Raw genomic sequence first — 15,497 nt, 5'->3', positions numbered from 1 at the left:
CCATCTAACGTGAATTCTCTCGAGTTTCCTCCTCAACTCCAAAATTTCCTAGCTAACACACCATGCATTTCTCTCTCTTTCCCTTCTCTTTTCCTCCTTCTCAACAGTAATTTCTGGATCTATGGTCTTGAATGTTCCACTTTTATATTCTTGTTATAGATTATCTCTACCACATTTTTCCTCTTTGTTTAGCAGGAGTATCTTACATCTATACCCTCTATACCCACTATCAACTCCCCCAAAATGTTTATTCATTTTTGAAAGACAGAGAGAGACACAGCACAAGCAGGGGTGGGGCGGAGAGAGGGGGTGGAGACACAGAATCGGAAGCAGGCTCCAGGCTCCAAGCTGTCAGCACAGAGCCTGATGCGAGGCCCGAACTCACGAACCGCGAGATCACAACCTGAGCCCAGAGGCCGACGCTCAACCGACCAAGCCACTCAGGTGCCTCCAAAAAATTTTGTTTTTAATGTATATCTTTGACACAGATAGAGACAGAGTATGAGCGGGGGAGAGGCAGAGAGAGACAAACACACAGAATCTGAAGCAGGCTTCAGGCTCTGAGCTGTCAGCACAGAGCCTGACATGGGGCTTGAATCCACGAACTGAGATCATGACCTGAGCTGAAGTCGGACACTCAGCCAACTGAGCCACCCAGGCGCCCTAAAAGTCATAAACTTTCTAATGGAACTTTTTATCAGAGCTATATCTTCCTTGATGTCTCCCTAACTGACCCTCCTTCCAATTCTCTTATTTTGCACTAAATGATAACTCTCTTATGAAGTACCTCCAATTTGATATGGCATTAAGGTATGTACATTTATCACTGACTATAAATGCGTAAGTTCATCCATGGTAGATAGGACATAACTCTGCATCATCAGCTGTCAGTCCATAATGTCTTCCAACAAAGAGGATAACAGTAAGAGTGGGAAAATTTTGGTATGCTACTCTGACAAATTCTAGTACTGGAAGCTCACCTTACAGTATTCCTACATTTCAAATAGCCTGCTATTCCTTTTAAAGAACTAGTGTATTTTATTTACCACCTTCCAGTAGAAACACTATAAACACCTGCTTACTTTCCTTCATTTATTCCCTGTAGTCTCCACTGTTCTCATCATTCCCTCTTTGGCTCTTTTCTTATTTCCTGAAGTTCCTTAGGTCTTACAGTATCTTGAAAGGGAACTAGTCATTTAGCTCCTTTGGTGGCACTCTCAATTTAATCTGTTGCTGACACCACATAAGATACAACTTACCTCCTTTTCACATCTCTTTCTCTTTACTATGCATTTAATAGGTGATTTTCTTTAGATATTAGAATATATCAGTATTCCTGTTTTAAATCAACATTCTGTCCAATGACCTCTTAGTAAAATACAGTTCTTACCTTCTACTTGTCCATTTAATATACTTTGCCCTTTCTGATCCGCAGCTCCAGATAAATGAGGAACATATTTGTTTGGACTCTCAGACATACTCTGTTAAAATTAGCATCAATAATGAGTTGCGTAAAGATTTCCTAATCCTTTTCTAAGAAAATATCTGAATTTCCGATTTTAATAACAATCAGACTTACAAATAAGAAAAACATATTGAAAACCAAAACATTTAAATAGAAAACCTCATATATGCTCTCTTGATTAAGTGTACCTTTTAATCTTCATTTGGCTATTGACTCTGTAAACTGAACATGGAAGGCCAGAATACTTTCATAGACAGAAGACTGACTTATATGCACATTTCAAAAAGGAACTAACAAAACACCTTATTTTGCATTCCCGATCAAAATAAAAGGACATTTAAAATAAGTATTTAAATAAATTCTTCAGGGGCGCCTGGGTGGCTCAGTCGGTTAAGCGTCTGACTTCAGCTCAGGTCATGATCTCACAATGCATGGGCTCGAGCCCCACGTCAGGCTCTGTGCTGACAGCTCGGAGCCTGGAGCCTGCTTTGGATTCTGTGTCTCCCTCTCTCTCTGCCCTTCCTCCACTCACGTGCTCTGTCTTTCAAAAATAAATAAACATTAAAAAATTTTTTTTAAACAAATTCTTTAAAAGTATACTTGCTATAAATTTAAACTGCTTCTAATAGAATGGCAGACATTTGTTTTAGTGTTAATTGATATCTAATATGATAAGAAACTTTGGAGTATATCATGTTGAGTATAAACAAAACACTGTTGCAGCTGCTGCTTCATTTAGGTAAACAAAGGCTTGAAATTTTTATTGATGAAAGAAGGGTTGGATCGAATGGCAAAGTAGTAAGAAAAACTTTTCTTAAAATTATGGTTAACTAATAGTAAAAAAATTTTAGATATGGGTATGAAACTCTTCAAAAAGTGTTGTTAAGCTTTTAAAAGGCAAGTATAAGAACATTTATTTATTAATCACCTAAAATGTGCCAAGCACTTATCTCAGTATGCACATTTTCTTTTCTACACACAACAATGATTATGATGATGGAGTGGGTCTTCCTACTTCTTGGTCACTCTAAGACATTAGAGTAAAATGATGATCCGTGGTTCTCTCTGTCCAGAATGTCCCTCGCCAAGATCTTCACATGACTGGCCCGTCTCATCTTTCACTTGGCAGCTTTTGCCACACTCAGATCTTTTCTGACTACCAAAATTCCTACTCCCACTCTCATCCTCATCCTCACTGCAAACTCCCCCAATATTCTCTAACCTAACATTCTCCATTTTCTTTCTAGGAAGCATTTATACTGACTTATAACGGATTGCTGTTTACTTACTTTTCTGCTCCGACCACTAAAACCTAACCCCTCAACTTGTACACTCAGTATCTAACTGCTTGGTACACAGTCAGTATATAAGGACAAATTTATTAAGGTCAAAACATTTGCAATAATCTCATTGAGAAGATCTCAAAAGTACCAAATCACTATACTGTTGACCCTTGAACAAACGAAGGGTTAAGGGCTCTGATGGCCATGCACTTGAAAATCCACAAATATCAAAAACGTAGCTACTAATCTACTGAATTTCCTACTTTAAAAGCAATTAGACGAGGCACCTGGGTGGCTCAGTCGGCTGGGTGTCCAACTTCGGTTTAGATCATGATCTCACGGTTCGTGAGTTCAAGCCTCGTGTCGGGCTCTGTGCTGACAGCTCAGAGCCTGGATCCTGCTTCCGATTCTATGTCTCCCTTTCTCTCTGCCCCTCCCCCACTCACAATGTGTCTCTCTCTCTCACTCAAAAATGAATAAACGTTAAAAACTTTTTAAAAATAAATAAAAGCAAAAGCAATTAGACTTAAAAATCGAAAAGTATATATTAAAAACCAGAATATTAAAGCAGAAACCCTCTAATCTACCTGTTAATCCTCATTCAGCCATTAACTCTGTAAATTGAGCATGGAAGGTCAGAGTTACTATAACGAAATGCTGACCTTACCAGTAATATAAACAGTCGATTAACACATGTTTTCTATGTTATATGTATTAAATACTGTATTCTTACACTATAAACTAAAGAAAAGGTTATTAAGAAAATCGTAAGGAAGTGGTGCTGGCTGGTGCTGTCGGTTAAGGGTCAGGCTCTTGACTTTGGCTCAGGTCATGATCTTACAGGTCGTGGGTTCAAGCCCAATGTAAGGCTCTGTGCTGGCAGTGTGGAGCCTGCTTAAGATTCTCTATCCCTCTTCCTCTACTCGCATGCTCTGTCCTCTCTCTCTGTTTCTCAAAATGAGTAATAAAAAAAGAAAAAAAATCGTTAAGAAAGAGAAAATACATTTACAGGATGGTACTGTATTTATAGAAAAAAAATCTGTATGTAAGTGGACTCCCACAGTTCAAACCCATCTTGTTCAAGGGTCAACTGTATACACATATGATGTCTCTACTAATAGATTACTGAAACTTAACACAGCCCAAATTAGAAAATCAAAAACCCATTCTAACTTTCCCATTCTCTTCTGGACACTACTGCCATTTTATTGGCCTTCAGACATCTTCACATAAAAAAAGTATTCTTGGAGAGCCTGGGTGGCTTTGTCAATTAGGCGCCCAACTTTGGCTCAGGTCATGATCTCACAGTTCATGAGTTCAAGTCTTGCACTGGGCTCCCTGTTCTCGGTGCAGAGCCTGCATCGGATCTTCTTTCCCCTCACCCCCCCTCTCAAAAATAAAGATTCAAAAAAAAAAAAAGTATCCTCAATCTTTAGTAAGTCACTAAATACCACTGTGATCATTTTGTCTTCTATTTCTATAGCCCCCTTTACAGTTTTCAAAGCGTTACCACATCTGTTCATTACACAAAACCAAGAGACGAGTATTAGTACCATCTTTAGGAACGAGGTCATTGACATTGAAACAAGTTAAACAAGTTTTTCCAAGATCCCACAGCTAGGAAGTGATGGAACCAAGATGACAGCATGTCTTTTGACTTCAAATACAGTGCTTGCGGCATTATGCAGCAGCTGCCTGTGTCTAAGAGATCAGGCCCTTTTTACCTCTATCCTTAGTTATCACCTTAGAATAGGTCATCATTACTTTACTTATATTACTATACGTGTGCCACAATGTTATTTTAACTATCCAAAAAGGGCTTTATTATTAAAGCACCACTAAACCAAACTGTGGTTATCATAATCCCAATGCTCCTTGTAGATCTACTTGGCAATCAAATACAATATTTTCAAGTCCCAGGCATTATCTTTTGAAGGTTCAAGTTGTAAAACACCATAATCCAAACTCTTTCTGGATGTCATTAGGAGTTTGACACATCCATATACACCACAGAATCATACATTTGGCCATAGGTTGAGTATTTCTTTAGTAATTCCTTAGTTTAGATAACTTAACTTCAAAACCCAAACTAATTCCCTCTAAGCCTTAGTTTTCTGTACTAATACTAAGCAACTTTCATTAAGTTTGCAAGAGAACTGTATTATACTGTATTGTCATAATTAACACATAATTATTTTATCAATTATAGGTAAAAATATAAGGAAATGGTTTCTATGGGCAAATGCAGAGATGAGAGAATAAAGTCAAAGCATCTCTTTGATGTTTTAACATCACTCAATGCTTATATTTAAAAATAATAAGACGACAGTACCTCAGGATCAGAAGGTGATTCTACATCTTCCTCTTCTCCTAATCCTAATGCTGACATCATATCTATAAAATACAGATGAATTAATGAAAACGTGTTACTATGAATTTTAAACACATAGTCTATCTCCATTCATGAATATTTCAATAAAATAAAAGCAATAGCAGAAAGGATGTTCAGGGAGTTGAAGATTCTCAGGAAGAAAAAGGTGGTAGTACCTGGGATACTTATAAAGCAACAGACACATAAAGATAGCAACAGAAAAATATCTTAACGAAAAATGAATAATATATTTGGATCTACATACTTTCAGATTTTTTTCATACTAGCATTTAATCATAGAAAAACAACTCACAGAGATTCACTAGCTTACCACTTCTGTAATTTTTATGCACTCCACCAGAAGTCAAACTGTCATTAACTGTTTGCTCTGGTGGCACATTTTCAATAATACCAATACCATCTTCCTTTGCTTCCATTGCTGACTTTGCTGTTCCTTCCTATAAAAACAACACAAAACAAAAACCCAGCTTCAGAAAAACATCACATTAATTCATTTGGTCACGCACTCACCCACTCAGAAAGACAAACACATACTATATCTGTCAAGTTACAGGCACTATCCGGGGAGGAGCTGGAAATATAAATAAAAGACAGAGTCTGTTCTATAGGCTAGTAGTGGTAGAGATGCATGAAAACAGGTAAGGACAGAAAAATATCCACTAGTTCTACAAGTGAAGTGAATAACGCACAGTGAACGCACAAAGGAGAAAACACTTACATTTGGGAAGCTCAGCAAACTCTGGGAAGATAAGGCTGTATCTTAAAAGACAGACAAGTACACAGGGAGGGTGTGAAGGGCATTCTAGAATGAGCAAAGGATCAAGTATGAAATAATATAGTAAGTGACAACACCTATGGAATATGGCAAAACTGGAACAGAGTTATTGGGAAGGGGATAGATAGATATTACTGGAACATCAGGACGAAACCAAAAAATAAAAAGATCAAGTGTTATGCTAGAACATGAGTTTCCTCCTTCAGGTAATGGGGATCCATTAAATAAGCAGAGGAATTACATCGTCACGAATATATTTTAGAAAAGTCACTCTGACAGCAATGTAGGATGAACATAAAGGAAGCAAAACCAGAAGAGTATTGCAAAATTATAGGTGAGAGAGTGAATTATAGGAATAACATGAAAAATGGTAAGCAGGTACAAAATATCGAATGTGGTGAGTGACTGGATGCGGTCGTTTCAGGGAAGTTCGGAGTCCAGGACTTTTCCTGTTTCAGGGCTGCTATTTATTAGGCTAGGGAAAACAAATGACAGAGCAGATTACAAAGAGTCAGGAAAGAGGAAAGGGAAAGGGTCAGAAACAATGTCTTTAAACTAGGACATATTAAATTTGAAGTACCCAGGGGACTTCCAAAGAAAATTTTAGGGCCACTTGATTGCCTCAGTCAGTTAACACCTGACTCTTGATTTTAGCTCAGGTCATGATCTCACAGTTCATGGGTTCAAGCCCCCCATCTGGTTCTGCACTGACAGTGCAGGGCCTGCTTGGGATTATCTCTCTCTCCCTGTCTCTCTGCTACTCCCCACTTGTGCTCTCTCTCTCTCTCTCCAAATAATAAATGAATAAACTTAAAAAAAAAAAAGACAGAAAATTCAGATCAATACATTTCGAGGAAGAAAAGCCCATAATATCTATAAAACATATTGAACTGATATAATAATGCAAACCTACACAGAACTCTGAAATTGTGAAAAGGAAAATAAAAGGAGGAGGGAGGAGTTAAGATGGCAGAGGAAGGGGATCAGAATTTCCCTTGTCCCTCAAACACAGCAGTATTGAGGTCAGAGCACTTGGAACACCAGGAATACAGGCTGCACAGTGACAGAAAAATCTCCACAGGTGCAAAGAGACAGCTTGGTGGGACAGAAGTGTGTGTATGCGAATTAGGAGAAATAAAATGGACAACACAGGCATGGAGTGGGGGAAGCCCTTCAGTGGAAAAACGAACGGAAGAGAAAGAGAGGCTGTGGGAAGTGTGGGATTGTATTTGGATAAGAGAAAACCTCTCCGGACCACGGACCAAGGAGAGGTCCAGAGAGTCAATTTCTACTTTGCAAAACTGCCTTAGAAGCTAAAAATCAGAATTTTCAAGGTTGCCAGACTTTAGACCAGAGCTGCCACCTCCCACGCCTGGTGGGGAGGGAGCCACCCCTAGGCTTGGTAGCAATCTCAGGGCTACACTGGTAGAGAACAGTCCCCTCCCTTGAGTGCAGTGGAAAGAGGGTATATTACCCCCCAACCAAGGGAAAAAGACCCTGCAGGCACAAGCCGGAGGCCCTTTGTCCCCTGGACAGACTGGCACTACCCCAGAACCAGGTCTGGGGGAGCAGGGATCCTCTAAGGTTTTGAATCCCAGCTGAGTGCTCAGGAAGCATAGGAGACTGTGGAGCAAGGCAAGCCGGCCCCCCCAGGCTATTCTGTGAGGACAGCCTAAACAGTGAGGTTTGAGGCACCTCGTGTGGGGAGTTGAGATTAGAGTGTCGCCATTTTTCTCCCCACCAACATGGTGGGGTTTCAGGGAACGGACACGAGCCCCAATGGAGGCAGACCCATTACACCAAACCCCGCCCCTCTGGGCCTTGTAACTGCTTCTCTAAGGTAGTGAGACTGACACTGACGGAACCAGACAGCCCTTCCTCCAGACCAGCACAGCCTCCAGTCCCGGGCACTAGTAGACAACTGTCCTGTGGTTGTGTATGTTAGTTTGGTTTTTTTTTACTTTAATTACTTTTTTTTCTTTTCTTTTTTCTTTTCTTTCTTTTTATTTAATATTTATTTCCTTATTTTGAGAGGAGAGTGAGTGAACAAGCAGGAGAGGTGCAGAGAAAGGGAGAGAGAGAGAATTCCAAGCAGGATCCATGCTGTCAGTGCAGAGCCTAACGCGAGGCTCGAACCCGCGAACAGTGAGATCATGACCTGAGCCAAAATCAAGAGTCGGACATATAACCACATGAGCCACCCAAGCACCCCTCTTTTCTTTCGGTTTCTTTCCTTCTCTTTTCCCTTTTCTTTCTCCTCTACTCTTTCCTCTCCTCCCTTTGGAATCAGCCTCATAGTCTCTGATTTGACTTTACGTCAAATCTTACTATATATATTTTTTCTTTTTTCCTCTGTTTTGGTTATTTGTTTGTTTAAAGGCGGGCATTTTACTCTATTCCTTTCACACCTTTTCTGTATCTCCTTCTTTATTTTCTTCTCTCTCTTTCTGGATTAAGCCCTATAGTTTCTTTGATTCTCTGCCTGGTCTTTTTTGCCACCCCTGTCATACCTCTCTTTGTTTGGGATAAGGTTTCTTCAACACCCCCTTCTCCTTTTTTCCAGGGTTACTTCAACAAACAAATCAAAACACACCTGGTGGAAGGTCCAAACCACTACTCCAAGTAGGGAGAAAAGCAGGCAAAGACACAACAAAAGAGTGCACACAACACACTCCCAAAACACTTCCTCAAGTGCCAGGCCCTGGACAGTGCATGACCATTTTTTAATATAGTAGTACTTGCAGGTGTGGGACACATAACAAGTTATTAAAACACATAAAGGACAGGAAACTAGCCAAAATGACAAAACAGAAGAATTCTCCTCAAAAAAAATTCCAGGAAGAAAGGAGAGCCAGAGAATAGATCAAATGAAATATAAACAATATATCTGATCAAGTATTTGGAATAACAGCCATAAGACTAATAGCTGGGCTTGAAAAAAAGCATAGAAGACAGCAGAGAATCTACTGCTTCAGAGATCAAGGACCTAAAGAATAGTCACGATGAATTAAGAAAGCTGTAAACAAGGGGCACCTGGGTGGCTCAGTCGGTTGAGCATCCGACTTTGGCTCAGGTCATGATCTCACTGTTGGTGAGTTCAAGCCCCGCATCAGGCTCTGTGCTGACAGCTCAGAGCCTGGAGCCTGCTTCGGATTCTGTGTCTCCCTCTCTCTGCTCCTCCCCCGCTCATGTTCTGTCTCTCTCTCTCCTTCAAAAATAAATAAAAACATTTTAAAAAATTAACAAAATAAAAATTAAAAAAAGAAATGCTGTAAACAAGATACAAAATAAACTAGATGCAGTGACAGCAAGGATGGGAGAAGCAGAAGAGAGAATAGGTGAAATAGAAGATACAATTATGGACAAAGATGAAGCAGAGAAAGGAAAGAAAGGAAATTACTAGACCATGAGGCAGGTATTAGAGACCTAAGTGATTCAGTGAGATGAAATAATATCCACATCATAGGAGTCCCAGAAGAAGAAGAGTGAGAGAAAGGGGCAGAAGGTTTATTTGAACAAGTTATAGCTGAGAACTTCCCTCATCTGGGGAAGGAAACAGGCATCCAAGTCCTGGCGGCACAGAGAATTCCCTTCAAAATCAACAAAACTAGGTCAACACCATGACATGTCATAGCGAAAGTGGAAAAATGCAAAGATAAAGAGAATTCTGAAAGCAGCTAGGGACCAACAGATCTTAATCTACAAGGGAAGACACATAAGGGTAGCAGCAGACCTGTCCAGTGAAACTTGGCAGGGCAGAAGGGAGTGGTAGGAAACAGTCAATATGCTGAATGGGAACATATGCAGCTAAGAATCCTTTCCCCAGCAAGGCTGTCATTTAGAATAGAAAGAGAGAGAAAGGCTTTCCCAGACAGACAAAACCTAATGGGGCTCATGACCACTAAACCAGCCCTGCAGGAGATCCTAAGGGGGACTCTGTGAGTGGAAAGCAGCACAGACTACAAAGGACCAGAGTCCTCACCACAAGCATGAAACCTACAGATAACACAATGACACTAAATCCGTATCTTCCATATCTTAAAATAATCACTCTAAATATAAATGGACTAAATGCCCCAATCAAAAGACACAGGGTACCAGAAAGGATAAAAAAAAAAAACAAGATCCATCTATATGCAGTCTATAAGAGACAGATTTTAGACCTGAGGACACCTGCAGATTGAAAGTGAAGCTTTGGGGGGCAGCTGGGTGGCACGGTCAGTTAAGTGTTTGACTTCGGCCCAGGTCATGATCTCACAGTTCATGAGTTGGAGCTCTGCATCAGGCTCTGTGCTGACAGCTTGGAGCCTGGAGCCTGCTTTGGATTCTGTGTCTCCCTCTCTCTCTCTCTGTCCCTCCCCAGCTCATGCTTGTACTCTGTCTCTGTCAAAAATAAATAAACTTAAAAAAATTTTTTTTTGTAAAAGAAAAGACAGTGAAGCTTTGGAGAACCACCTATCATGCTACTAGAAGTCAAAAGAAAGATGGAGTGGCCATACTTACATCAGACAAACTTGATTTTAAAGCAAAAACTGTATGAACAGATTCAGAAGGGCATTATATCTATTGTTGGAGATATTCGAATAAGTAAAAATCATCTTCTAGAAAGAATTTTGTATACTCTCGTGGCAACCTTTCCTGTCTTATGATTCTATCATGACAAAGAGTTCATATTAGACAAAAATTTATACATTTTGAGTTCATTAATTTGGTATGTGTGTATGTGTCTATTCTATGCAGATACTATTAAAAAAAGAGTGGCACCTGGGTGGCTCAGCTGGTTAAGCGTCCAACTTGATTTTGGCTCAGGTTATTCAAGCTCTGTGTCAGGCTCGACACTGGCAGCACAGAGCCTGCTTAGGATTCTCTGTCTGTCTGTCTGTCTCTCTCTCTCTGCCTCTCTCTCTCTCTCTCTCTCTCAAATAAACATTTGAAAATTTAAAATTAAAAAAGGTAAATCAGAATGCAGAAAACATGTTTTATATTTTTTTCTTTAAGAGTTTGCAGCTTAAGTGGCACCTGGGTAGCTCAGGCAGTTCAGCATCTTGATTTGGGCTCAGGTCGACATCTCGCAGTTTGTGAGTCTGAGTTATGTGTTGAGCTCTGTGCTGACAATGAAGAGGCTGTTTGGGATTCTGTCTCTCCCCTCTCTCCCTGCCCCTACCCTGCTTGCTGTCTCTCTCAAAATAAATAAATAAGCTAAAAAACAAATTCAGTGTTGCAGCTTCAAATTTAGTTTTTCATTTCATGGATAAAGAACCTTATTTACATAACCAGAAATTTTATTTAATGAAAAGAATAAACGTTTATTTCCTCTCTTTCTACTCAAAAAGACCTAAAATATACCAAGATTATACCACACAGTAAGTTAAGTTAGAAACCCCAAGAAAGACAATAGCCAAAAACTGAAAATTCGCAATAAATCTGGTATGGCCTAAAACAGATTTCACTTTGCATTCCTTAGAAACACAGGTTTTGCTAAACTAAATATAGGATATCACCTTTATTAAACTTAAATGTAAGGGCAAAAATTTCTTCCAGTTCTTCACAAAAATCAGCTATAAGTCATTCAGAAGAGTCTAAGCATTTTTTTTTATTACCTGGCTTTTTTTTTTTTTCTTAATTTGCACTTAAAATAATTTCTCCCATGCTTTATAATTTAAAGAGTATCTGCTCCCCCTTAATCCCACCATTGCTGGTGTGTTTTTATAATACTTTCTCTCAACTCTTCATACTTTAAATTCATCTCACCCCTCTGAAATGAATTCTTCCCCTTCATCTCCCTCCTCATCTTCATATGCATCTAGCTGTTCTTTCCAGCTGCCTTCTATTTCTTTGCTTCCATAAAGGCATACCTGAGAATTGTTTACTCCCACCAACCTTTATAAATCTCAATCCTGTACCTTCCTCTCTGTTGTCATTACACTGTTTTCTATTATGATCTTGAGGACTTCCATTTCTTCCTAAGATCCTTTTCATCATTACAAGGAGCAAGAGGATGGTATGGGGCGGGGGGGGGGGGCGGGCAGAGAGGAATAAAACAAAACAACTCACCTTTGGAAGACCAAGGACAGCTAACGTCTTGAGAGAAGGTTTTAGAAGAGATTTAGCTGATGGAAAAATAGGAAGAGAATCGCCATAATCTCTGATTGGTGGTTTGGAAAGAGTTTCACCCACATCTTCATTTTCAGAATCAGGATTATTGTCCTCAGATAATGTTCCACCTTCTGCTTTCACAGAGCCACGTTTTGCTCTCACTTAGTAGAAAACAAAAGAGGACATGAAAATATCTGTAACTTCAAATTAGTGAATAACACAAGAATGGTCAAGAATTAGTGAGTAATACAAGTCTTCCAATAGCTTACTGTTTTTCATGAATTGCCCAGAAGAATGCAGTAGCTTTGCTACACTTGGTTTCAGGACATTCTAGAAAAGAATTAATAGCTTTAAGGATTACAAGAATCTAATTCGATTAAATGGTAATATTCACCATTACCAAATGAGCACCATTGCACAAGGAACACAGGCTTTGGAATCATTTAAATGTAGATTCAATCTCAGTTATGCCATTTACTATAACCAGTCGACATTTTCTCATGTGATAAGGATTACGAGAGATCTCATAGGTAGTCTCAAAACATTACTTTCCTTACCTCTAACTGATTATTATACAAATACTTTCAAAGTAACCTAAAACAAAAACTTATCCCTAGGTAATTAAAAGTATATTAAAAAACTAACACTAAGAAATTTAAATGTGTTATATTTTGAAATATTTGCATGATTTATATTTCCATGAATTATCTCTTGTAAAAGAAAATATAAAAATTTACTTTTTAGTAGTATCTTATGTAGGTAAGTTGGAATTGCAAACAGTTTAAGTTGCTTCTGTTTGTCAAAACCCTAAAGATAAAAATGACCGTTTAAATTTAGCTCCTTCTGGGGCACCTGGGTGGCTCAGTAAGTTAAGTGACCAACTTTTGATTTCAGCTCAGGTCATGATCTCAACGGTTAGAGGGCTTCAAGCCACACGTCAGGCTCTGTGCTGACAGCGCGGAACCTGCTTGGGATTCTCTCCCTCCCTCTCTTTCTGCACCTCCCTACTAGCACGTGCTCATTCTCTCTCTCTCTCTCTCTCTCTCCAAAAACATAAAAACAATACCCCAAAATTTAGTTCAGCTCCTCCCAATAAAGAGAAAAAAAGAATAATAAACCTTGTGGGGCAATGAGTCATGGATGAAAACCACACACAGACAATAGATGCCATAACCAAATATGTTGACAATGGAGACAGAAAGAGATGTACTAAAAGAACAGACACTAAAGAAATGTTTTCTGCAAAGAAATTTAGGGTAGGAGTAAACCATTAAAAGAAAGCATGGTGGGGGTGGGGGAGACACCTAGGTGGCTCAGTCAGTTAAGCATCCAGCTTCAGCTCAGGTCATGATCTCACAGTTTGTGTGTTTGAGCCCCACAATGAGCTCTGTGTTGACAGCTCCGAGCCTGGAGCCTGCTTTGGATTCTGTGTCTCCCTCTGTCTCTGCCCCTACCCTGCTTGCACTCTGTCTCTCTCTCTCTCTCTCTCCAAAATAAATAAACTTTAAGGAAATAAAAAATACATAAAAAAGCATGGGGGAGAAGAGGAAAAAAGGAAAAAAAAATAAAATATGAGCAATCAATCAAGAATGAGATTAAGACAAGGAAAAAAGGAAAAATGTGAACAAAATAAGGTAAGTGGAAAACACATATATTTTTCAACAGGTATATAAATACGATTACAAATATACTATGAACAATAGTCTCTTTTAAACTTTTTAAGTTATATATATATAATATATATGTAAAACAGAGGCTTTTATTCATAGTATATCCCTAATAATACTGACTTTTATCACTCTACAGTTATCTGGTTATAAATACTGTAATAAAGAATTTAATTTTTTCACTATAAAATAAATTGTTCAATTAGTGGTCATCTATCACTTCCTAAAAGCTATAAATTATTACTAGACAAACAAAAAACAGAAAAAGAAAGGTGCCCAACACATCAATGTTCAATATGGAGAAAGAATTGGGAATGAGAATTCTAGGAAGAAATGTATACCTTCAAAGGATGTATCTAATGGGATAAAGATGGGGTTAAAAAAAAAAAAAAAGCTGAGGAATTTTTATCTAAAATTCTAAGCTCACAATTGGAAGATACTAAAAAATATACTGTAACCTTCTTTCTTATGTAACTCCTGATTTCCTCAATATAATTCATTTGAGTTTATAAATATTAAACACTAAAATGGAATATAAATTGAAGCCTTATTTATTAAATTCACATATTTAATTATTACATATTATGCATATTATGTTACTTTTCAAATTCCATTATACGGAATTCCATTTCCCTGCTCATTTATTCAACATTCAAAAATATTAAATTGCTTCTTCCAAGCAAGACTTTATTCTAGGAGCTCCAGGAGATACACAATTATGTTTCCTAACCTCCAGCAGCTTATAATGATTTAGGGACCTCAAAATGAACATTTAAATAAATATCAAATGTCTGAAACTTTAAATTTTAGAATCTGACACAAGGACTAGGACTAGATATTTTTAAAAGCTGGAATATGAAAGATCTCTGAAATTAGAAATTTTACAACTTGGCTATGAAGAGCCTCTGCTCATAGAGCTACTATTTTAAGCAAAACATGTATTCTTCAGGTAGATGCAGAATTTTAACTTACTCTTCATGGAGTTATTTCAAAAATACAGGGAAACACCTTTGTAAGATAAATGTTGAGAAATAACTTAAACATCTAAATTTCTACATTTTCTAGTATTATTTTACTCTAAATGTAGAACAAAAGATAGAGACAAAGGAAAATCCTGTATCTCACCAAAAAAAAAGTGCCCAGAGGGAGGTGTGGGGGGTAGGAAACCCACAATAGATAATTGGATCCAATAAGATTTCATTTAGGCATGAGTATTATCAGTCAGGTTAGTATCACAGTAAGAATCCTTATCCTTAATCAAATGTCATATTTTCTCCATTATGGGAAAGCTTTTCCCAATATAATTTTACGGTCATTATATATTTTCCAGCCCATTCTTTTTTTTTTTTTTTTTTTTTAATTTTTTTTTTCAACATTTTTTATTTATTTTTGGGACAGAGAGAGACAGAGCATGAACGGGGGAGGGGCAGAGAGAGAGGGAGACACAGAATCAGAAACAGGCTCCAGGCTCCGAGCCATCAGCCCAGAGCCTGACGCGGGGCTCGAACTCACGGACCGCGAGATCGTGACCTGGCTGAAGTCGGACGCTTAACCGACTGCGCCACCCAGGCGCCCCCAGCCCATTCTTTTATCAGCCTCCACCTCTACTATTTACCAAAGTAAAACAAAACAAAACAAAACAAAAAATTCAACGTGTCATGTATCTGTAAAATGGTTTGTTCTTGCTAACTTTCCATTACAAACATAAAATGATGACAAAAAGGCTACTGTTAAATTTTAAGAGTAAATAATGCAGAAAACTAAATTCAGAGCAGGGAAGTGAGTTTCACAAGAGAGTACTTTACCTTGGTACCAAAAT

At 38.4% G+C, this 15,497-nt stretch overlaps 1 protein-coding gene across 1 annotated transcript in view; it reads right to left on the bottom strand.

Annotated features, from left to right (window-relative positions):
* ANKRD26 (ankyrin repeat domain containing 26) overlaps positions 1-13,605 on the bottom strand; it is a 69,141-nt gene extending 55,536 nt beyond the window's left edge. The window contains exons 1-5 of the mRNA XM_049626640.1: positions 12,281-13,605; positions 11,970-12,172; positions 5,451-5,577; positions 5,081-5,142; positions 1,391-1,481 (exon numbers count right to left, since the gene is read on the bottom strand). Coding sequence (XP_049482597.1) covers positions 1,391-1,481; positions 5,081-5,142; positions 5,451-5,577; positions 11,970-12,172; positions 12,281-12,290 — 493 coding nt within the window. The 5' untranslated portion in view covers positions 12,291-13,605. The remainder of the gene's footprint in view (positions 1-1,390; positions 1,482-5,080; positions 5,143-5,450; positions 5,578-11,969; positions 12,173-12,280) is intronic.
* Between the last annotated feature and the right edge of the window lie 1,892 nt (positions 13,606-15,497).

This window comes from Panthera uncia, chromosome B4 (genome assembly GCF_023721935.1).
Source record: "Panthera uncia isolate 11264 chromosome B4, Puncia_PCG_1.0, whole genome shotgun sequence".
Lineage (NCBI taxonomy): Eukaryota > Metazoa > Chordata > Mammalia > Carnivora > Felidae > Panthera > Panthera uncia.
The sequence above is the reverse complement of the archived record's forward strand: the minus strand, read 5'-3'. Positions and strand labels throughout refer to the sequence as shown.